The sequence below is a fragment of the Sphaerodactylus townsendi genome, linkage group LG15 (genome assembly GCF_021028975.2).
Source record: "Sphaerodactylus townsendi isolate TG3544 linkage group LG15, MPM_Stown_v2.3, whole genome shotgun sequence".
Classification (NCBI taxonomy): Eukaryota; Metazoa; Chordata; class Lepidosauria; order Squamata; family Sphaerodactylidae; genus Sphaerodactylus; species Sphaerodactylus townsendi.
In genome coordinates, this window is record NC_059439.1 from 33,599,775 (window position 1) to 33,622,678 (window position 22,904).

Here is a 22,904-nt window from a genome sequence, read left to right on the forward strand (position 1 = left end):
GCCTTGATGACCATTCCCAGATGTAAGCATGTACTTTAAGAGAATTTTAGAAATCTGGGTTTGCTTAAGTCCCTTCTAGGCTTATGTTCTCATTTGATTGCAATGTTCTGCTTTTCCCAGGGGCCTTTTCAGATGTTCAGCTGGTATCATCTGGGCCAGGAACACTGAGACCTGGACAGAACCTCCATCTGGTCTGCACAGTGACAGGATTCTCTATCAATACACAGAATTCTGGCAGGGAACTGGGTCCGTCGGGGAGCCTCCTGGGAACCCAGTCTGGAATGGGTTGGACCCGGAAAAATAAACCCACATGCTGGGACAGACCATGCTATGCTTCTTCTCTCTCCAGATTTGGTGCACCACCATTTCCATCACGGATACCTCCAAGGCTAAGAACCAGTTCTCCTCCAGCTACGAACTCGGCACAGCCGCCTAGACCACTCTGCAGGTGTATTTCTGCAGCCCGCATTCACAGTGCGCGGTATAGAAACAACAATATTCCATTACGGAGCCTTCATCAAAAGCAGAAGAACAATAACGTTCTAGGATTTTTATTTCATGTTGACAAAGTGCCCGACTGTCGTGTTGGACAAGAAGGGCTCTTTAATGGAGCAGGCTTTACCTTGCATGAACATGTTTTCACATGCCTACCCGTAATTCTCTTCATGCACATAAATGCTATCACTATATAGAAAATTCTGAAGGGCTCCACGAAGGTGAGTATCGCTATAGGGTGGGACCATTAATGCTGCATTGGCCCTTGAGGTCTTTGTTGGCCCACCATTCGAGCATGAGAAAGAAACTGTTCTTCGCTTCGCCATATGGAGCCTCTAAAAAGTTGCTACAGTCACCTTCCCTTCCTCACATCATGACGGACACCTTGTGGGGTAGGTGGGGCTGAGAGAGTTCTGAGAAAACTGTGACTGACGCAAGGTCACCTGAGCAGACTTCAGTCTGAAAATCGTTTTACAGGATTCCTAATAACCACTAGAAAGGAAATTGCACTTGACCTGAATAACATAAGACGTAAAACACCACAGCTGAATGGGAGGCATAAGACAATTGTAAATCCATAAGGTCACTTGAAGTCTCAATTACAGATCCCTGATTGCTTGTCCCATAGGGAAACCATGAGAGGCGGCGTATAATCATAAAACGCGTTTGTTAAAAACTGCTCCTCCCCAACCAGCCAGTGATTGCTGGGATTGCAGACACACACACCCCGCCCACACACAATAAATAATACAATTCCCATATAATCTCATATATCAAGGAAATCCCGCAGTGGAGAGTTAGAAATGGCTGATCACATCACTCCATATGACTCCAACATACATTCAGTCTCACTTCGAGGAATAGAAAACATTTTTCTCACTTTCCATCAGTGCTGAGTATCTGAGGTTCAGAGGAGTTTCTTGCTCCCAATGTGACAACCCTCCTTTCTGGCCCTCCTCTTTGCCTGTGACTGCAAAAAAAGCAAGGACCTCTCCTCCTTCCCTCCTAGACATTTAAAACTCCTCCACGAGCCTTTGATGGCACTCCAGACTTCCTGAAGCAAAGAGAGGCGGAGTCCGGGTTAAGATCTCCTCCGCCGTTTTTTCCACCATGCTGTCCGTCACTTTGCCTACTCACACTTCCGTGTTCTTGGCCCATCTCTCCAAGTATGGGCGGCAGCACCAGATTTTTAATTCTTCCCTCGGTGACGCCATATTGGGATCCGCCATGTAGCGATCGTATCACTGCTCGGGTAATTCTAGATCTCAACCATTTCTCCTTCTTCTTTCCCTGACGAAGCGTCCTCTCTCACAGGCAGGTGGCGGTTCTCACCCAGTCAGGTCCTGTAGGTAGAAAACAGGAGAATCCCCATAAACTGACCTGTGCAGTCACAGAGTTTAATCCAAACAGCTACTGGATGGTGTGCAGGTCAGCCGCAGAAACCTAGAGCCACAAGGACTGGAATGGATAGTTAAGCTACGCTTCCATGGCTAGCATCAACTATTATTCCCCTCTGCGTATCCAAGGGCGTTTATTCACTGCCTCAGCGGGACGATGCCTCCAATTCCTACCTGCAAAGTGAACAGCCTGAAAGCTGGAGGACCATGACGGCCGGTATTGCTGTACCCAAAGAGGACTCGTGGCAAGAACTTTGGCCGAAGTCTGGCAAAAACCCTTCTCTGCTTGAACTTCTCAGAAAAATTTCCAGAAGGGGTGCCAGAGAGCTAAAAATGGAAGCCCTGATATAAGAAAAAAATAGACTGAGGAGAAAGAAATTACACGTTCCCTGGAGGTTTCCCAAGCAGTAACTGTATGGTAAACATCTCGATAAACCTCTTAGGACTCCATTGCCTGCCCAACCACTGCTCTCTGAACCCTCTGACACCACTTGTCTTTTTGAGTTTGGTTTATATTTCTGTCAGTTTTTTTCAGCTCTGTGGAGTTTCTGCTTAGTTTTGTGTCCATGTCTTTGTCTCGTGCATACAGCTGTGTAGCTTTGACATACATTTAATACACTGCAAAATGAACCATTTGGACCAGGGGTAGGGAACCTGTGGCTCTCCAGATGTTCAGGAACTACAATTCCCATCAGCCCCTACCAATGTACCGAATTGGCAATGCTGGACAGGAAACTGATGGGAATTGTAGTTCCTGAACATCTGGAGAGCCGCAGGTTCCCTACCCCTGATTTGGACTATGGTTGATTAGCATTTCATTTATGTGGAAATTTCTATATTTCACAGAATAAGTTTGCTGTTTGTCGTCAAAATCTACTATGGGGAAGACCCACAAACATATATCTTTTTTAACACTTTGTTTGTGTGAATTTATAAAAATTCTGTAATATAGGGCGATAGGGCGGTATATTAAATCTAATAAAAAAATAAATAAATAAATAATGTTTCTTGAGTCTCATCGTGAAAAGTGAGCAGCAAGCTTATTAAATAACAACTATCCACACCACCATTTCTGACTGTGCTAATGGTTTCTTTTATGGTGCCATCTGCTAGCCAATAGTAAAAAAAAAAGAGACTCCCGGGAGGCTCACAAGGGTCTCTGAGAGCTTCTCTTAAAAGGAAGACCCCTCCATTTCTGAACAATTTTCACTTTTCCCCACTCCGACTGCTTCGGGGGGTTGGGTGGTATAAAAGCCGAAAAAATAAATAAATAAATAAATAAATAAATAAATAAATAAATAAATAAATAAATAAATAAATAAATAAATAAATAAATAAATAAAAGATAGATAGATAGATAGATAGATAGATAGATAGATAGATAGATAGATAGATAGATAGATAGATAGATAGAATAGATAGATAGATAGATAGATAGATAGATAGATAGATAGATAGATAGATAGATAGATAGATAGATAGATAGATAAGATAGATAGATAGATAGATAGATAAATGGAATGGAGGAAAGTTAAAACCAGTTCAGCCGATTCTGTACGCCTGGAGTCCTTTGTTGAATGAATCCATCTCTATGAATGTGGGTGTTCCCTTTAATCCACATAGCCAGTAGACATTCAAGAATCTGTCCTGCATAAGTCAAGCTTTAAAAAAAACAACTTTGAATCCCATCTATGTTTCCGACCGCCTTCATCAGATTCCACCTTGGGACCTGCGGGAGAAAACGCTGATTTATATGCTGAATGTTCGCCATTTCTACTCTGGCTCTCCCTTGCAAGAAATGAGTCCAGACGGCTAATTCTTGTTTTGTGCCTTTGTCCCTCTTTCTGCTTGCCTCCTAGACTTTTGCCTGTTTTCACTTAATACTGGGCAACTGCTCACTCTTCAGCATTATTTCTTTTGCTCCAGTTGCATATAGTCAATAAAAAGGTTATCAGCTTAAATTGTGATGGTGTTTCAAGTGAGTAGCAATGAAGGCAGATTGAACCAAACCTGTTGGCCATTTCCAGACAGGATACACCAATTCATCAATTTAAGAAAGTCAAATCTTATCCCTCCAGTGCGGCCTTTTCTGGTTTCTTTGTGCACACCTGCTTTTAACAGAGGCTCATTCCGCTTTCATTCGAGACTGCAGAATAAATGCACTTCTCAAACTGCTTCTCAGTGCTCTTTGAAGCTATGCGGATAGCAAAATCCACTTGCCACGGAAAACAGTTGTGAAAGTGGTTTGAAAATGCATTATTTTACAGTGGTGGTGGTAATGGAAGGCCAGAACCAGGTGGTTCTTTCCCCCACCCTGGATACTCCAACAGGTATATATACTCCACTTGCTTTCCTACTATCAGAACCTCTGAAGAACCTTTTTCTCATCCTGCTCAGTTACTGCTATGATCCATCTGGAAGACTAAATGGATAGGGCAGACTGAAGAGCCATTGGCTCCCACCTCACTTCTTGACGCCTCTCTCTTTATAGCTCTTCTGCTCCTGGAGGAAAGCGGACTCATGCAAATGTCCTCCAGGAAGCCACTTACATGGGGGGAATCCACTGACCCTCTTCCTCAAAAGGAAAACCCTCACATTTAGGATCCCTCACATGTCTCCCAGGTTCCACAGGTTCCGCGGCCAAATATCTGACGGCTCGTAGGCCAATTGTTGAAGAAAATCCAAATCACTTAGCAATTATGCAACGTTCTTGCTGCTATTTGGTGACCATTCCCAGATGTAAGCATTTTAGAAATCTATGTTTGCTTAAATCCCTTCTAGCATTATGTTCTTAATGGATTGCAATGTTCTACATATTTTCCCCAGGAATGGCCTTTTCTTTCAGATGTTCAGCTGGTATCATCTGGATAGGCTAGAACATGAGGACCTGGACAGGAACCTCCATCTGGTCTGCACCCAGTGACAGGATTTTCTGCCATCCAATACACAGCATTAATGCACTCACTTGGGAACTGGATCCCGGCCAGCCTCCTGAGGAGAAGGTCTGGAGTGTCAGTTGCATGGGATTATCACCAGCTATATGGTGGGAGCATATACTATGCCCTTCTCCAGAAACCCGTGCCACCATTTCTGCAGACACCTCCAAAGTCTGAACCAGTTCCTCCCTCCTCAGCTGAACTCCCTGACAGCTGCCGACTTCATGTGCATGGTATTTCTTGTGCTCCGATGGTCACAGTGAAACAGAAGTCCTTTGGAAGGCTCATCCAAAAGGAAGGGAACACTTGAAGTTCCTAGTTTTATTTCTTGTTGAACTAAAGTCTTAACTGTAGCGTTGGAAAAAAACTCTTCAAATGGAACAGGCTTTCAGCCCTTCCTGAACAACATGCCTCCATGCTACTTTTAATTAATATTCATGCAAAACCTGACAAAACCACCTCAATTTCACACAACCTAGAAGCGTCTGCCCAGTTATACACAAGGCTCATTCCAACATGCAGAATAACAATTCACTTTTTCAAACTGCTTTCAGTTCTCTTTGAAGCTGTAGCGGAATGCAGCAAAATCCACTCTTGCAAAACAGTTGTAGAAAGTGGTTTGAAAACACATTATTTTAAGTGCGACGCGGAAGGGGCCAGAGTTTCCATTTTAATGTTGCTCCTCTTGAGCCTTTTGGCAGCCTTGCAGCAGAAGAAACTGTTCCTGCCATATGCAACCTCAAAAGTGTCTTTACATATCACTTTCCCCTTCCCCATCCCACAACAAGACCCTTGTAGGAAGGTAGGGGCTGAGAGAGAGTTCTTGAGAAAACTGTGAGCTGACGCAAGGTCTACCTGAGAGCAAGACTCCACATGGAGGAGAGAGGGAGAGAGAATCAGACCCAGTTTACAGATAAGAGAGTTCTATGCAAGCGCTTTCTACCCCGCGGCCATTTCACGTGCATACGCAACTAACTTCGCCCCAGGGAGCCGCTCTTCGCATTGCATGGCTGGCTGTGAAAATGTAGCAGCGCCGGCCTGGCTCCCTCACACTCCCCTAGGGCGTCGGGCCAGTCACTTCCGCTAAAAATTCTCCTCCTGGACTGGATTAAGGAGTTTTTTGCCAGGGGAGAAAACAGTGCTGCGTTCGACCTTGCGACCACGGTCGTGCTTAACGGGTAGCACCCGCCCGAACACGCAACTGTTTCCCCATCCCTCTCCCCTCCAATCTCTTATCGCCCGCCCGTGCCTGCTGGCCTCCTGGAGCCCTCCCTCGCTGTCCTCCACCCCTGGAGTCGGAGGGCATGGGCGTGTGGTCTTAAGAGACAGCCAGGGCTTAACAAAGGTGACTGAAATATGAAGATGGGAGAGGGGCCCGAGGAAGAGGCTGACTCGCGTCTTGAGGGGCAGCTCGCCGCGCTCCGTCGAACGCGCCTCTCCTCCGCAGGCGGGGAATTCTTGCCACTGCGGTGCAGAAACCCTTTGACCCATCACGGCGCGAAAGGGCCTATGGCTCAAGTGGTGGATTGTGGAGTCAAACCCGGTTCTGCAGATTACAGTCTGTTGCTATTACTATTGTATTACGCTGGCACTACAGTGATAATAGAGAGAATATTACTAGGTTGAGTGCGGAAACCCAATCTTACTGTTCTTTCTCCTCCTGCTCAGTGACAGCTTTACCGTTCATTTTGACAGGCTTAAAAAAGATAGGGAAGTCCAAAAGAGCAGCCTACTCATCCTGGCTTCCTAAAGCACCGCAGCACCTTACAGCTCATCTGCTGCTGGAGGAAGGACTCATGCAAATGTCTCCAGGAAGCCCTGGGGGTCTGTAGAAGCTCTTCCTCAAAAGGAAATATTTCCAGGAAGACTTGGGGGTCCGTGGGAGCTCTTCCTCAAATGGAAGACCCTCACATTTAGGATTCTCACTCTCTCCCAAATTCAGAGCTTCAAGATTTCTGGCAAGCCGCTTCAGTTGTTCATCTAAATCATGGCTTTTATACTGTTCTTGTTTGCTGCTGTGAGGTCACCATTCCGAGGCAGACGTAAGCATGTACTCTTCTTTAAGAGAGTTTTAGAAATCTATATGTGCTTAAATCCCTTCATGAAACTCTACTAGCATTCTGTTTTCTTAATTAATTGCAATGTTCTTAATTAATTGCAATGTTCTTAATTAATTGCAATGTTCTTAATTAATTGCAATGAGGAGCACGCAGTGGCGCGTGGAGGTTAGAGAGCTGCGTATGTCAATCTGAATGGAGAACTTTCAGGGTTTGATTCAGCCTCTGCCTTGGAGGCTGTGGGAGGCTTATCTGGGGATTCAGGATTGGGCCTGTACAGCATTCCCCACACACGCCAGCTGGGTGACCTTGGAGCCCTAGCGTCACAGCTTCTCGGAGCTCTCTCACCCCCACTCACCTCACAGAGATTATTTTGTTGTGAGGGGGGAAGAGCATAGAAGGATTGTCCAGCCCCTTGAGTCTCCTGCAGGAGAGAAAAGGGGGATATAAATCCAAACTCCTCCTCCTCCTCCTCCTCCTCCTCCTCTTCTCCTTCTCCTTCTCCTTCTCCTTCTCCTTCTTCTTCTTCTTCTTCTTCTACCAGTATGTTCTCAATTGATTGCAATGTTCTGCTTTTCCCAGGAGCCTTTTCAGATTTTCAGCTGGTGCCATCTGGGCCAGGAACACTGAGAGGCATCTGGACAGAACCTCCATCCCTGGTCTGCTAGAAGTGACAGGAGTCTCCTTATCATGGCGAGCTGCTATAAGAATATAATTATTAGGACTGGGCTCAAGTCAGCCTCTAGGAGGAAAGGTCTGGAATGGGATTTGCACGGGCCATATACTCCATATGCTGGGGACAAATACTACGCCCCTTCTCCTCTAACAGAACCGTGTCGCCATTTTCTGCAGACGCCGCCAAGATTCAGTTCTCCCTCCAGCTGAACTCCGGTGACAGCTGCCGACTCCTGCAGTTTTCTATTTGCTTGTTAAACCACCAGCAGGGAAATAAAGTCCATTGAAAGCTCATCAAAAAAGAGGAACATAAAAGTTCTAGTTTTATTTCCTTAGCGTTGACAAGTGCTTAATTATTATTTATTTTATTCATTTATTTTTTTATTTATTTATTTATATTTAAACTTATAGACCCGTAGCCTATCGGAGGGCCTTGTGGGTGTCAGTTTACAAATAACTGACAACTTAATAACTAATAACAAATAATACAGCCGCACAGTAAGTACCGTTACAAATTAAACATGACATTTAAAATCATAATATAAAATTTCAGAATAGCAAACCAATGGCACCTATTGGCTAAAACTCCTCTAGAGGGACAGCAGGGTCCAGCGCTGTTAAAAGGTACGGGAGGAAAGGGAGGGGGGGAAGGAAAGGGAAGGGAGGGGATATCACGCTGGCCTCCCAAAAGCCGATTGTGAATAAGCTCAGTCTTACAGGCCCTGCGGAACTCACTAAGGTAGTGTTGGATGGAAAATGCTCTTAAAATGGATCCGGCTTTTCTAACTGAACATGCTTTCATTGCTGCTTGTAATATTTATGGACAGCACAACAACATCACTCACACAAAGGTCTGGAGGGCTACACAAGAGAGAGTTGTAAGCAGGGTGGCCAGTGCCGCTGCTCCTCTAGGGCTTCCTTTGGCAGCAACTTCGTGAGCAGTGAGAGAAACTGTTCCCTGCCATGTGCAGCCTCAAAATCTTCTTACACTTTCTCTCCCCACCCCACGTAACAGACCCCCTTGGCAGGTGTTGTGGGCTGAGAGAGTTCTTGAGAAACTGTGGCTGACAAAGGTCACCCCTTGGCAGGCTTCAATGGGGAGAGGAGAATCGAAGGCTCACCACCTGATAAGCCGCCTGGGCTCAAGTGGTGGATTAGGGAGTCAAACCCAGTACTCCAGATGACAGTCTGTTGCTATTACCACTATATTACAGCTGGATCTACATTGATACTACAAAGAATATTACGCCTAACAGACTAAAAAAAGCCTCCCTTTATGAACTTCTCAGAAAAAATTTCCAGAAGGGTGCCCGAGAGCTGCTCCAGCCCTGGTAGAAGAATAAAATAGCTCGAGTAAAAAAAAATTATTGACCTTCCCTGGAGGTTTCAGCAGTTATATAGTTACTTCTTTTGTTAAAACTCTTGAAAAAAATTCAATGTGGACTCTATTGCCGGATCTTAACCACTCGCTCTCTCGCCACTTCACTTTGGTCTTTTTTTCTATAATCATTTATATTTCTGCCTAGTTTTTTTTGGTTCACTGGATTCATTATTTAGTTTCGTTGTGGTCATGTGTTTCATTCGATGGATACAGGTCGCTCATTACCATTACACATTAATGCGTAATTGCACAATCTATGAGATTAGATCAGGGTTCGACTAGGTTCTTCGATAGCCATTATGACCACAAATTTCATCAGCCCTGCCACTTGGCCATGCTGGCAAGGGCTGATGGGAATTGTAGTCCATGAACATCTGGAGGGGCATAGTTTGAAGACCCCTGATTAAGATATATGATTGATTAATATGTGAATAATGTGGGAAATTTCTATATTTTATAGGTTAAGTTTGCTGCTTGTCGTCAAAACCGACTATGGGCTCAGTTCTTGGTTTGCTTTGCGCACACCAGCTTTAATGAAGATAGAAGTAAGCTACAAGACACACTGGCGCAGAAATGAGCTGCCACAAGTGGGGAAGGCCAACCACTTTATCTCTGGATGATTGATCACAGCTTCGATGCATGAGGAAGGCTAAAAGATAGTAGTCCAAAGAATAGCTCCATATTCACTTTGCGTTCAGCAATCTGCATTTTATAGCAAGTCTTCTCATCTACTGCTAGAGAAAGGACTCATGCAAATGTCTCCGTGAAGCCTTTAAAGTCCGCTTGGAGGTCTTTCCTCAAAAAAAGAAGTCCCTCACGCTTATGATCCTCACTTCTCCCCAGGGTCACAGCTTCTAACATTTCTAACAAGAAGTCAACTGTTCATCTCAAATCATGGCAATTATAATAATGTTCTTGTTTCTGCCTTGGTGGCCATTCCCAAGGATGTAAGCGTATTCTTTAGGAGAATTTTAGCAATCTACATTTCTGCTTTAACTCCTTCTAGTAGTATGTTCTTAATGGATTGCAATGTTCTGTTTTTTCCCAGGGGCCTTTCTTTTCAGATGTTCAGCTGGTATCATCTGGGCCAGGAACACTGAGACCTGGAGAGAACCTCCTCCATCTGGTCTGTGGAAGTGACAGGGTTCTCGATCACCACATACCGGCGAGCACAACTGGATCCGTCCAGCCTCCTGGGAAAGGTCTGGAATGGTTGAGAGAAGTATATCCACTTCTGCTGGGAGAGGAAACTACGCCCCTTCTCTCTCCAGAGCTGTGCCACCTCATTTCTCTGCAGACTCCTAAGAACCAGGTTCTCCTTCTCCAGTTGAACTCCGTGATAAGGCTTGCTGTGTTCCCAGTGTATTTCTCTGTGCTGAGATGCACAGTGAAACAAAGTTCATTGAAAGCTCATCATCCAAAAGAGGAACACAAAAGTTCCGGTTTCGCTTCATGTTGGACAAAGTCTTTAAGTGTAGTGTTGGATGGAAAAATGCTCTTAAAATGGAGCAGGCTTCCTAATCTAAACATGTTTTCATTGTTGCTTTTAAATGCTTTATGGATAGCAATGTTTAAATACCGTCGCTGCAGCGTCTGAGAGAGCTACACACAAGAGTAGGAGTTGTAGGCAGGGCGGGCTTACCACGCTGCCCTCTTTCCCCTGCCTCTTTTGGCAGCAACTCCTCAGTAAAGTAGAAGAATTGTTCTGCCCTGTGCAGCCTCCTCAAAATGCTCTTACAATCACTTTCCCCACCCCACACAATATGACCCTCTCTTGCAGGAAGCAAGGTGTAAGGCTGGAGGAGAGCCTTCTGAGAAAACTGCTGACAAAAGGTCACCCCGCAGGCTTCACATGGAGGAGAGGAGAACTGGACGCTGTGTTCACCTTGATAAGCTGCCTGGGGCTCTCATGGTGGGATTAGGGGAGTCAAACCCAGTACACCAGATTACAGTCTGTTGCTATCACCACTATATTATGCTGGATCTACATTGATACTACAGAGAATATTACGTCTGACAGACGAAATCCCTTCCTTGCATGAACTTCTCAGACAGAAATTTCCAGAAGGGGTGCCAGAGAGCTAAAAATATGAAGCCCTGGTGGAAGATAAAATAGGCTGAATAAAAAATTACACCTTCCCTGGAGGTTTCCCAAGCAGTATATAGTTACTTCTTGGTAAACCTCTTGAAAAACTTTACTGGGACTCCACTGCTGACCTGCAATCCACTGCTCTTCGCCACCACTTGTCTTTTTTTTTCATAACACTCATTTATATTTCTGTCAGTTTTTGGGTTCACTGGAATTTCTGTTTAGTTTTGTGGCATGTGTTTATCTGATGGAGACAGGTCGTCTAGCTTTCACACATACATTGCGTAATACACTGCACAATTCCTATATTTAGATATCAGGGGTCATTCAACCAGAGTGAACTACAATTCCCATCAGCCATGCTGGCAGGGGCTGATGGGAATTGTAGTCCATACACATCTGGAGGGGCATAGTTTGAAGACCCCTGATTTAGATATATGATTGATTAATATGTGAATAATGTGGGAAATTTCAATATTTTATAGGTTAAGTTTGCTGCTTGTCGTCAAAACCTACTATGAGTTCAGTTCTTGGCTGGCTTTGTGCACACCAGCTTTAATGAAGATAGAAGTAAGCTACAAGACACGCTGGCGCAGAAATGAGCTGGCACGAGTGGGGAAGGCCAACCACTTCATCTCTGGATGCTTTTCGATCACAGCTTCGATGCATGTGGAAGGCTAAAAGATATAGGAAGTCCAAAGCAAACAGTCTACTCATCCCTCTGCTTCTAGCACCCATTTTATAGTTCATCTACTGCTAGAGGAAGGGACTCATGCAAATGTCTCCAGGAAATCTTTAGGGTCCGTTGAGGCAAGGTCTTCCTCCTCAAAAAAGATGTCCCTCACGCTTATTAGATCCTCCTCTCCCTATAGGTCACAGCTTCCAAGACATTTCTAACCAAGAAGTCAACTGTTCATCTAAATCATTGGCAGATTATACTGTTCTTGTTTGCCCTTTGGTGGCCCCTTCCAAGATGTAAGCATGTACTTTAGGAGAATTTTGAAATCTACATTTGCTTTAATCCCTTTCTAGCAGGTATGTTCTTATCAATGGATCGCAATGCTCCTTTCTTTTCCAGGGGCCTTTTCAGATGTTCCGCTGGTATCATCTGGAGCCAGGAACACTGAGACCTGGACAGAACCTCACATCCTGGTCTACTAGAAGTGACAGGATTCTCTATCACATCACACGACATATTTTTTGGAGACTGGATCCATTCGGGAAAGTCGGCCTCCTGGGAAAGGTCTGGAGTGGGTTGCACGAATATACCCATATGATGGGAGCAAATACTATGCTTCTTCTCTCCAGAGCCGTGCCACCATTTCTGCAGACACCTCCAAGAACCAGTTCTCCCTCCAGCTGAACTCCGTGACAGCTGCCGACTCTGCTGTGTATTTCTGTGCTCGAGATGCACAGTGAAACAAAGTCCATTGAAAGCTCATCCAAAAGAGGAACACAAAGTTCCGGTTTTATTTCATGTTGACAAGTCTTAAGTGTAGTGTTGGATGGAAAATGCTCTTAAAATGGAGCAGGCTTTCCTAACTAAACATGTTTTCATTGTTGCTTTTAATGTTTATGGACAGCACAACAACATCACTCACACAAAGGTCTGGAGAGCTACACAAGAGAGAGTTGTAAGCAGGGTGGCAATTAATGCTGCTCCTCTTGGGCCTTTGGCAGCAACTTCGTAGCAGAAAGAAACTGTTCCTGCCCTGTGCAGCCGCCTCAAAGATGTCTTACAATCACTTTCCTTCCTCTACCACACAACAGACCCCTTGCAGGGGAAGGTGGGGCTGAGAGTTCTTGAGAAACTGTGGCTGACAAAAGGTCACCCCGGCAGGCTTCACATGGAGGAGAGGAGAATCGGACGCGGTTCACCTGATACGCGTCTGTGGCTCAAGTGGTGGATTAGGGAGTCAAACCCAGTACTCCAGATGACAGTCTGTTGCAATTACCTCTATATTATGCTGGATCTACATTGATACTACAGAGAATATTACGTCTAACAGACGAAAACCCTTCCTTGCAAGAACTTCTCAGACAGAAATTTCCAGAAGAGTTGCCAAGGAGATTGCCTAAAAAATATAAAGCCTTGGTGGAAGGAGAAAAAAATAGGCTGAGAAAAAAAAATTACATCCTTCCCTGGAGGTTTCTCAAAGGCAGTATATAGTTACTTCTTGGTAAACCTCTTGAAAACTTTTAACTGGTACTCCATTTGCTGACCTAACCACTGCTCTCCTGCCACCACTTTGTCTTTTTTTCTTCATATTCCAAGTTATATTTCAGTCGCCGTTTTTGGGCTCACGGGAGATTTCTGAAATTTAGTTTTGTGGGCATGTGTTTATCTGATGGATTACCAAGGTCGAGTCCCAAGCTTTCTTTACATACATTTATGTGTACACACTGCAGCCTATAATTTAGATCCAGGGGTCTTCATATGAGTGTCCCCCAGATGTTCATGAACTACATTTCCCATCAGCCCTGCCACTTGGCCATGCTGGCAGGGGCTGATGGGAATTGTAGTCCATGAACATCTGGAGGGGTATAGTTTGAAGACCCCTGATTTAGATATATGATTGATTAATATATGAATAATGTGGGAAATTTCAATATTTTATAGGTTAAGTTTGCTGCTTGTCGTCAAAACCGACTATGGGCTCAGTTCTTGGCTGGCTTTGCGCATACCAGCTTTAATGAAGATAGAAGTAAGCTACAAGACACACTGGCGCAGAAATGAGCTGGCACGAGTGGGGAAGGCCAACCACTTTATCTCTGGATGATTGATCACAGCTTCGATGCATGTGGAAGGCTAAAAAGATAGGAAGTCCAAAGAACAGTCTACTCATCCCTTTTTCTAGCACCCACTTTATAGTTCATCTGATGCTGGAGGAAGCACTCATGCAAATATCTCCAGGAAGCCTTGGGGGTCCGTGGGAGGTCCTCCTCAAAAAGAAGTCCCTCACATTTATGATCCTCACTCTCTCCCAGGTTCCCAGCTTCAACATTTCTAACCAGAAGTCAACTGTTCTTCTAAATCATGGCAATTATACTGTTTTTGTTTGCCTTGGTGGCCATTCCAAGACGTAAGTATGTACTTTAGGAGAATTTTAGTAATCTACATTTGCTTTAATCCCTTCTAGCAGAATGTTCTTAATGGATTGCAATGTTCTGTTTTTCTCAGGGGCCTTTTCAGATGTTCAGCTGGTATCATCTGGGCCAGGAACACTGAGACCTGGACAGAACCTCAATCTGGTCTGCAAAGTGACAGGTGTCTCCATCTCTAGTAGCAGCAGCTATGCTTGGAACTGGATCCGTCAGCCTCCTGAGAAAGGTCTGGAATGGGTTGGAGAAGTATATCCACATGCTGGGAGGACAAACTATGCCCCTTCTCTCCAGAGCCGTGCCACCATTTCTGCCTATTACCTCAAGAACTAAAATTCTCCCTCTCCAGCTGAACCTCCAGTGACAGCTGCACCGGCCTCAATTCTGTGTAACCATTTCTGTGCTCGAGATGCACAGTGAAACAAAGTCCATTGGAAGCTCATCCAAAAGAGGAACGCAAAGTTCCAGTTTTATTTCATGTTGACAAGTCTTAAGTGTAGTGTTGGATGGAAAATGCTCTTCAAATGGAGCAGGCTTTCCTAACTGAACATGTTTTCATTGCTGCTTCTAATGTTCATGCACAGCACAACTTCACCACTCACACAAAGGTCTGGAGGGCTACACAAGAGAGAGTTGTAAGCAGGGTGGCCAATTAATGCTGCTCCTCTAGGGCCTTTGGCAGCAACTTCGTAGCAGGAGAAACTGTTCCTGCCCTGTGCAGCCTCAAAATGTCTTACAACCACTTTCCCTTCCCCACCCCACAACAGACCCCTTGCAGGGAAGGTGGGGCTGAGAGCGTTCTGAGAAAACTGTGGCTGACAAAAGGTCACCCCGGCAGGCTTCACGTGGGGGAGAGGAGAATCGGACGCGGTTCACCTGATAAGCGTCTGGGGCTCAAGTGGTGGATTAGGGAGTCAAACCCAGTACTCCAGATTATAGTCTGTTGCTATTACCACTATATTATGCTGGATCTACATTGACACCACAGAGAATATTACATCTAACAGACGAAATCCCTTCCTTGCATGAACTTCTCAGACAGAAATTACCAGAAGGGGTGCCAGAGAGCTAAAAATATGAAGCCCTGGTGAGAGAAAAAATAGGCTGAGTAAAAATTACACCTTCCCTGGAGGTTTCCCAAGCAGTATAGAGTTACTTCTTGGTAAACCCCTTGAAAAGCTTAACTGGGACTCCATTGCTGACCTAACCACTGCTCTCTGCCACCACTTGTCTTTTTCATATTCATTTATATTTCTGTCAGTTTTTTGGGCTCACTGGAATTTCTGTTTAGTTTTGTGGTCATGTGTTTATCTGATGGATACAGGTCGTCTAGCTTTCACATACATTATATACACTGCACAATCTATAATTTAGATCAGGGGTCTTCAGGCAGTGGCTGGATGTTCATGAACTACATTTCCCATCAGCCCTGCCACTTGGCCATGCTGGCAGGGGCTGATGGGAATTGTAGTCCATGAACATCTGGAGGGGCATAGTTTGAAGACCCCTGATTTAGATATATGATTGATTAATATGTGAATAATGTGGGAAATTTCAATATTTTGTAGGTTAAGTTTGCTGCTTGTCGTCAAAACCGACTATGGGCTCAGTTCTTGGTTTGCTTTGCGCACACCAGCTTTAATGAAGATAGAAGTAAGCTACAATACACACTGGCGCAGAAATGCCAGGCTGCTTGCATCTAGTGGGGAAGGCCAAGCCACTCTTTTATCTCTGGATGCTTGATCACAGCTTCGCATGCATGTGGGAGGCTAAAAAGATAGGGAAGTCCGAAAAGAACAGTCTACTCATCCCTGCTTCTAGCACCCACTCTTTATATGGTTCATGTCCTGATGCTGGAGGAAGCACTCATGCAAATATCTCCAGGAAGCATTGGGGGGGGTCCCGTGGGAGCTCTTCCCTCAAAAAAAGAAGTCCCTCACGTTTATGATCCTCACTCTCTCTCAGGGTCACAGCTTCACCATTTCTAACCAGAAGTCAACTGTTCATCTAAATCATGGCTTGAATTATATATGTTCTTTTGTTTGCCTTGGTAGCAGCATTCCAAGATGTAAGCATGTACTTTTTAGGAGAATTTTAGTACGTCCCACATTTGCTTTAATCCCTTCTAGCAGTATGTTCTTAATGGAGTTGCAATGTTCTGTTTTTCTCAGGGGCCTTTTCAGATGTTCAGCTGGTATCATCTGGGCCAGGAACACTGAGACCTGGACAGAACCTCCATCTGGTCTGCAAAGTGACAGGATTCTCTATCACTACACGATATTATTTTTGGAACTGGATCCGACAGGCTCCTGGGAAAGGTCTGGAATGGGTTGCACGGATATACCCATATGATGGGAGCAAATACTATGCTTCTTCTCTCCAGAGCCGTGCCACCATTTCTGCCGACACCTCCAAGAACCAGTTCTCTCTCCAGCTGAACTCCGTGACAGCTGCCGACTCTGCTGTGTATTTCTGTGCCCGACAAGCACAGTGAGACAAAGTCCGTTAGAGGTGCATCAAAAAGAGGAACACAACGCTCTAGTTTATTTCATCTTTTCAAGTTGCAACTGTAGTTTTGGACAAGAAAGACTCTTGAAATGGAGGCTTTCCTACCTGAACATGTTTCTATGCTACTTGCAATGTTCATGCAAAGCACAACAACAACTTCACTCACACAAAGGTCTGAAGGGCTCTGTAAGGCAGAATGGCAGGCAGGGTTGCTAATTAATGCTGCTCCTCCTTTGTCTTTGGAAACAATTTGGTAGCCGAAGAAACTTTTTTCTGGTGCAAGCAGTTTTAAATTACACATTCCCTGGAGGTTACTGCTTGGTAAACCTATCGATAAACTTATTGGGACTCAATTGCCTACCCGCCACTGGTCTCTGCCACCTACGCCACCACTTGTCTTTTTCATATTCATTTATACGGAGTCCCAAAAAAACAAGACTTTGCCCATTACAGTTAATGGGCAAATGAATCCTCCTTTCTTGGGAGGGTTAAGTAAGGGTTTCATGGGACGTTGTGTTAGGACATAATTGCTGTTTTAAATTATATTTATGTTTTTATATATGATGTTTTATACTGTACACTGCCTTGAGCCCTTCGGGGATAGGGCGGTATATTAAATGAAACAAACAAACAAACAAACAAACAAACAAATAAATAAATAAATAAATAAATAAATGAAAATGAAAATGAAAATGAAAATGAAAATGAAAATGAAAAATAATAATTATAATTATAATTATAATTATTATTATTATTATTATTATTATTATTATTATTATTATTATTATTATTATTATTATTATTATTATTATAATTCTACCTAGCAAGGTCAGAAGGAGGAAGAGGGCTGCTCCACGTCAAGCAATCAGTAGAGGAAGAGAAAAGAGGCCTGAAAGAATATATCCAAGAAAGTCAAGAGCCAGCATTGAAAGAAGTCCACAAAAGCTGGAAATGCACAGAGAAGCCAAAGAATCAAAAGAGTATAGGAGTCCAACAGTTTAAAACACTGAAAGGGCCAGTGAGCTAAACAAGCCACTCCATGGAGTATATGCCAAGGTACTTTAAGAACATCATTGAAGGGAAGGATGACAGCAAGAGAAACATGGGAGTGGCTCAGAAGGGGGAACTTCTAAAGAAGGAAACTTGAGAGGCCCACAGTTCATTGATTTTGCTGCCCAGGAGCAAGCATTACGGACAAATGCAATAAAGACCACGAATTGAAAAGTCTTTACAATGACCCAAAGTGCAGTCTCTCTGCAAAGAGGGTGATGAAACCGGTGGAGCACATCATCATGCGTTGTTGTAAGAAAGTAAGCCCAAACTGACTATCTTTCGAACGTCAAAATAGGCTAGCAGCAATGTAGTGTGCACTGGAACCTTCTTGAAAGTCACGGGCTGCCCTGTATAAGCAAGACCTGGTATGAGCACAAGCCAGAGTAGCACCACAGAAAGTAAGAAGAAGCAAAAAATACTCTGGGACTTTTAGAATGACAGACAGACAGACACCTAAGCACAACACTTAACACCCCAGACACTTAACAGTGGTAGAGAAAAAGCATGTTTGGATCATAGATATTGCTGTGCCAGTTGACAGCAGGGTAGAGGACAAAGAGCTGGAAAAGATCACAAAATACAAGGACCTACAAATTGAAGTTGAACGATTGTGGCAAAAAAGAACAACAGTAATCCCACTAGTAGTCGGTGCTCTAGGAGGAATCCCAAGAAATCTTGAAAAACATCTGGAAAGCCTAAACTTGGACAGAACATCAGTCCACATGCTGCAGAAAGCAGCACTTCTAGGAACTGCACATATTCTACGTAAACACCTCTAACATCCTAGGTCCTTGGGAAGGACTCGATATTCAGAGATGAATTCCAGACACTTGTGCTGTGTTGTTATATGTATAATAATTCAACATTATTTTTGAACAGATTGCATATAAAAAGCTAAAGTTTTCTAAATTGTGATGCTGTTCAGTGATACCAAGGCAGGTGAGCCAAAAATGATGGCAAAGTCAGGTTACACCATCATAAATCTTCTCCCTCCAGTGGCCCGTATTTGGCTTGCTTTTTGCATGTCTGCTTTAATGGAGATACGAGTCAGCTTTGATGCACAGTGGCCCAGGAATGAGTTGGCACAAGTGGGGAGGGCCACCCGCTTCCTTTCAATCACAGCTTGATCACAGCTCCAAACCATCTGGCAAGCTAAAAAGATAGGGAATTCCAATTCTGCTCATCCCTGCTTCTGACACCCTCTTTATAGCTCATCTGCTGCTGGAGGAAGGACTCATGCAAATGTCAAATTATTTCAAATTATTTCACTTCGATAGACTTTGTCATATCTCTAGAATCTTGTACTGGAAACCACGTGACATGAATGTAAAACGTTTTGTTAAATATTGCTCCTTCCCCACCAGGCAGTGATGGTTGGGACTCCAGACCACACCCCCACCCGAACCCCCCATATATTTTGCACCAGAAAACCCTGGGGAGAGGGGAGAAATAGCAGATCACATCACTCCATATGACTCCAAAGTACATCCAGTCTCACATCACAGTCAAACGTTTGCCACTTTCCATCAATGCTGATATCTGAGGTTCAGAGGAGTTCTGCTCCCCCACAAATCCTGGCCCCTCCTTTTATGACTGTGACTTATGCAAAAACAAGGACCCGCCTCCTTCCCATTTAAACCCTCCACGGCTCTTGATGGCACTCAGACTTCCTGGCTCAAGAGACGGAGTCCGGTTGAGATCGCCTCCGTTTTTTCCACCATGCTGTCCGTCTTGCCCACCCTCGTGTTCTTGGCCGTCTCCCCAAGTACGTTGGCCTTTCAGATTTTGATTCCTTCCCTCGTGACAGTTGGGTCCCATGCGATGATCGTTGCCTGCTGGTATTCCCATCTCAACCATTTCGCCTTCTTCTTTCCCTGACAGGTGTCCTCTCACAGGTGGTTCTCACCCAGTCAGATCCTGTGGTGAAAATGCCGGGAGAATCCCATAAACTGACCTGTGCAGCCACAGGGTTTGATCCAAACAGCTACTGGATGAACTGGGTCCGGCAGAAACCTGGAAAAGGATTAGAATGGTTAATTTACTACCTAGATACCTCAAACACGATATATTATTCCCCTGCGATCCAAGGACGATTCTCCGCCTCTAAGGACAGCTCCAATTTCTACCTGCAAATGAACAACCTGAAAGCTGAGGACACGGCCGTGTATTACTGTGCAGGAGCGTCACAGTGACAAGAGCTTTGGCAGAAGTCAGACAAAAACCCTTCCCTGCATGAACTTTTCAGAAGACGATCCAGAAGGGGTGCCAGAGAGCTAAAAATAAGAAACCCTGATGGAAGATAAAACAGACGGAGTAGAAACAGATTACATCTTCCAGGAAGGTTTCTCAAGCAGCACACAGTGACACATATCACAGATAAACTTATTGGTTCTCCATTGCCAACTGGCACCAGTATTGTTTTGCTTATTCATATAACTACTACTTGAGCAATACTCACATGTCCAAAGACACACAAATCTATCCTTTTTCTTAATGCTTTGTTTATCTGAATTTAAAAAAAATGTGTGAGTCTTGAGTCTCATTAGGAAAGATAAATAAATAACAACTAAAAATTATGCATGGGGTAGAAAATGCTGAGAGAGAGAAATTTTCCCCTCTTTCTCACAATACTAGAACCAGGGGGCATCCATTGAAAATGCTGGGGGGAAGAATTAGGACTAATAAAAGGAAACACTTCTTCACGCAACGTGTGATTGGTGTTTGGGATATGCTGCCACAAGAGGTGGTGATGGCCACTAACCTGGATAGCTTTAAAAAGGGCTTGGACAGATTTATGGAGGAGAAGTCGATCTATGGCTACCCATCTTGATCCTCCTTGATCTCAGATTGCAAATGCCTTAACAGTCCAGGTGCTCGGGAGCAACAGCCGCAGAAGGCCATTGCTTTCACATCCTGCACGTGAGCTCCCAAAGGCACCTGGTGGGCCACTGCTAGTAGCAGAATGCTGGACTAGATGGACTCTGGTCTGATCCAGCTGGCTTGTTCTTCTGTTCTTATGTTAACTATCCCCACCACCATTCCATTTGTGCTACTCTAAATACTAATGGCCATTTAGTGTGTATCTGTAGTTGAAGGAAAGACTCATGCAAATACCCTGTTTCCCCGGATATAAGACATCCCCTGAAAATAAGACATAGTAGAGGTTTTGTTTGGAAGCATGTCTGACGAACAGAACACAGAAAGATAAGACATCCCCTGAAAATAAGACAGAGCGCATCTTTGGGAGCAAAAATTAATATAAGACACTGTCTTATTTTCGGGGAAACACGGTATCTCCAGGAGGCTCTGTTGGTCGTTGAGAGCTCTTCTTCAAAAGGAAGACCCACACATTTACAGTTTTCACTTTCTCCCCACTTCAGCGCTTCAGGCTTTCTGACAAGCTCAGGCAGTTCTTAATCTGCATCGTAGCTTCCTTTGTTGAATTAATCCATTTCTGTGAATATGGGTGTTCCTTTAATCCACATGGCCAGTAGACATTCATAAATCTGTCCTACATTTTAAAAAGTGCATCTAAGTTCACGGCCCTATCAGATTTCCACCGGGGATGCAGAGACTTCGCTGATTTATGTTGAATGTTGCCATTTCAACTCTGACTCCCCCTTCAGATTTCAATTTGTCAACTATGACAACTGCTGCCTGCTGGTATTCCCATCTCAACCATTTCTCCTTCTTCTTTCCCTGGCGGGTGTCCACTCACAGGTGGTTCTCACCCAGTCAAGTTCTGTGGTGAAAAAACCAGGAGAATCCCATAAACTGTCCTCTGCAGTCACGGGGTTTAATCCTAACAGCTACCGGATGGAGTGGGTCCGGCAGAAACCTGGAAAAGGATTGGAATGGTTAATTCGCTACTATGATACCTCAAACACAATCAATTATTCGCCTGCGATCCAAGGACGATTCACCGCCTCTAAGGACAGCTCCAATTTCTATCTTCAAATGAATAGCCTGAAAGCTGAGGACACGGCCGTGTATTACTGTGCAGGAGAGTCACATTGACAAGGACTGGCAGAAGTCAGGCAAAAACCCTTCCCTCCATGAACTTCTCAGAAAAATGTCCAGAAGGGGTGCCAGAGAGCTAAAAATATGAAGCCCTGATGGAAGGAAAAACAGGCTGACTAGAAAGAAATTGCACGTTTTCTGGAGGTTTCCCAAACAGTATACAGTTACTGCTTGGTAAACCTATTGATGAACTCATTGAAACTCCATTGCCAATGCAACCACTGCTCTCTACTACCTCTGCCAATATTTGTCTTTTACATATTCATTTATATTTATCTCAGCTTTTTGGGATCCCGGGAGGTTCTGCTTAGTTTTCTATTTGTGTGTTTGTCTCGTGGATACAGGTTGTGTATCTTTTACACACACTTTACACTGAAAACTGTAGCATTTGGACTTTGATTGATTAATATCTGAATGCTTTGGGAAATGTCTATATTTAATAGTATAAGTTTGCTGTTTGTCATCAAAACCTACTGTGGCTTAAGTTCTGTAGCTGAGGGAAAGACTCGTGCAAATATCTCCAAGGAGGCTCTGAAGGTCTCTGAGAGCTCTTCTTCCAAAGGAAGACCTCACATTTACCCTCCTCACTTTCTCCCCACTCCAGCCTTTCTGACAAGTAAAGCCAGTTCTTCGTCTTCATTATGGCTCCCTTTGTTGAATCAATACATCTCCATGAATGTGTGGCTGTTCCCTTTAACCCATATGGCCAGCAGACATTCATGAATCTGTCCTGCATGAGTCAAGCTTTTTAAAAAACCTGAAATTCATCTATGTTCATGGCTCTATCAGAATTCCACTGGGGATCCAGAGACTTTGCTGATTTAAGTTGAATGTTGCCATTTCAACTCTGTCTCTCCCTTCAGATAAATGAATCCACACAACTTTGTTTTCTACCTTTGTCCCTCTTTCTTACCCTCGATTTTGCTTGTTGCTTTGTGCACGCCTTTGTGCATGCCTGCTTTCATGAAGATATGAAGCCCAAAGAGCCATGCACTCATCCCCGCTTCTGACGCCCTCTTTATAGCTCTTCTGCTGCTAGAGGAAGAACTCCCATGGATCTCCATGGCTTCCTGGAGACATTTGCATGAGTCCTTCCTCAAAAGGAAGATCCTCCCATTCATGATCTTCATTCTCTCCCAGGTTCAGACCTTCAAAATTCCTGACGAGCTAAACCATTTGTTCATCGGAATC

General features: G+C 44.2%; 1 gene segment (V, D, J or C); it reads left to right on the forward strand.

Annotated features, from left to right (window-relative positions):
* The first annotated feature begins 6 nt into the window (after positions 1 to 6).
* On the forward strand, positions 7 to 12,449 carry LOC125444345. The segment is given in 4 exon segments: positions 7 to 22; positions 121 to 285; positions 5,530 to 5,630; positions 12,237 to 12,449. Coding segments are annotated over 4 exon segments (495 nt in total).
* Positions 12,450 to 22,904: the final 10,455 nt, after the last annotated feature.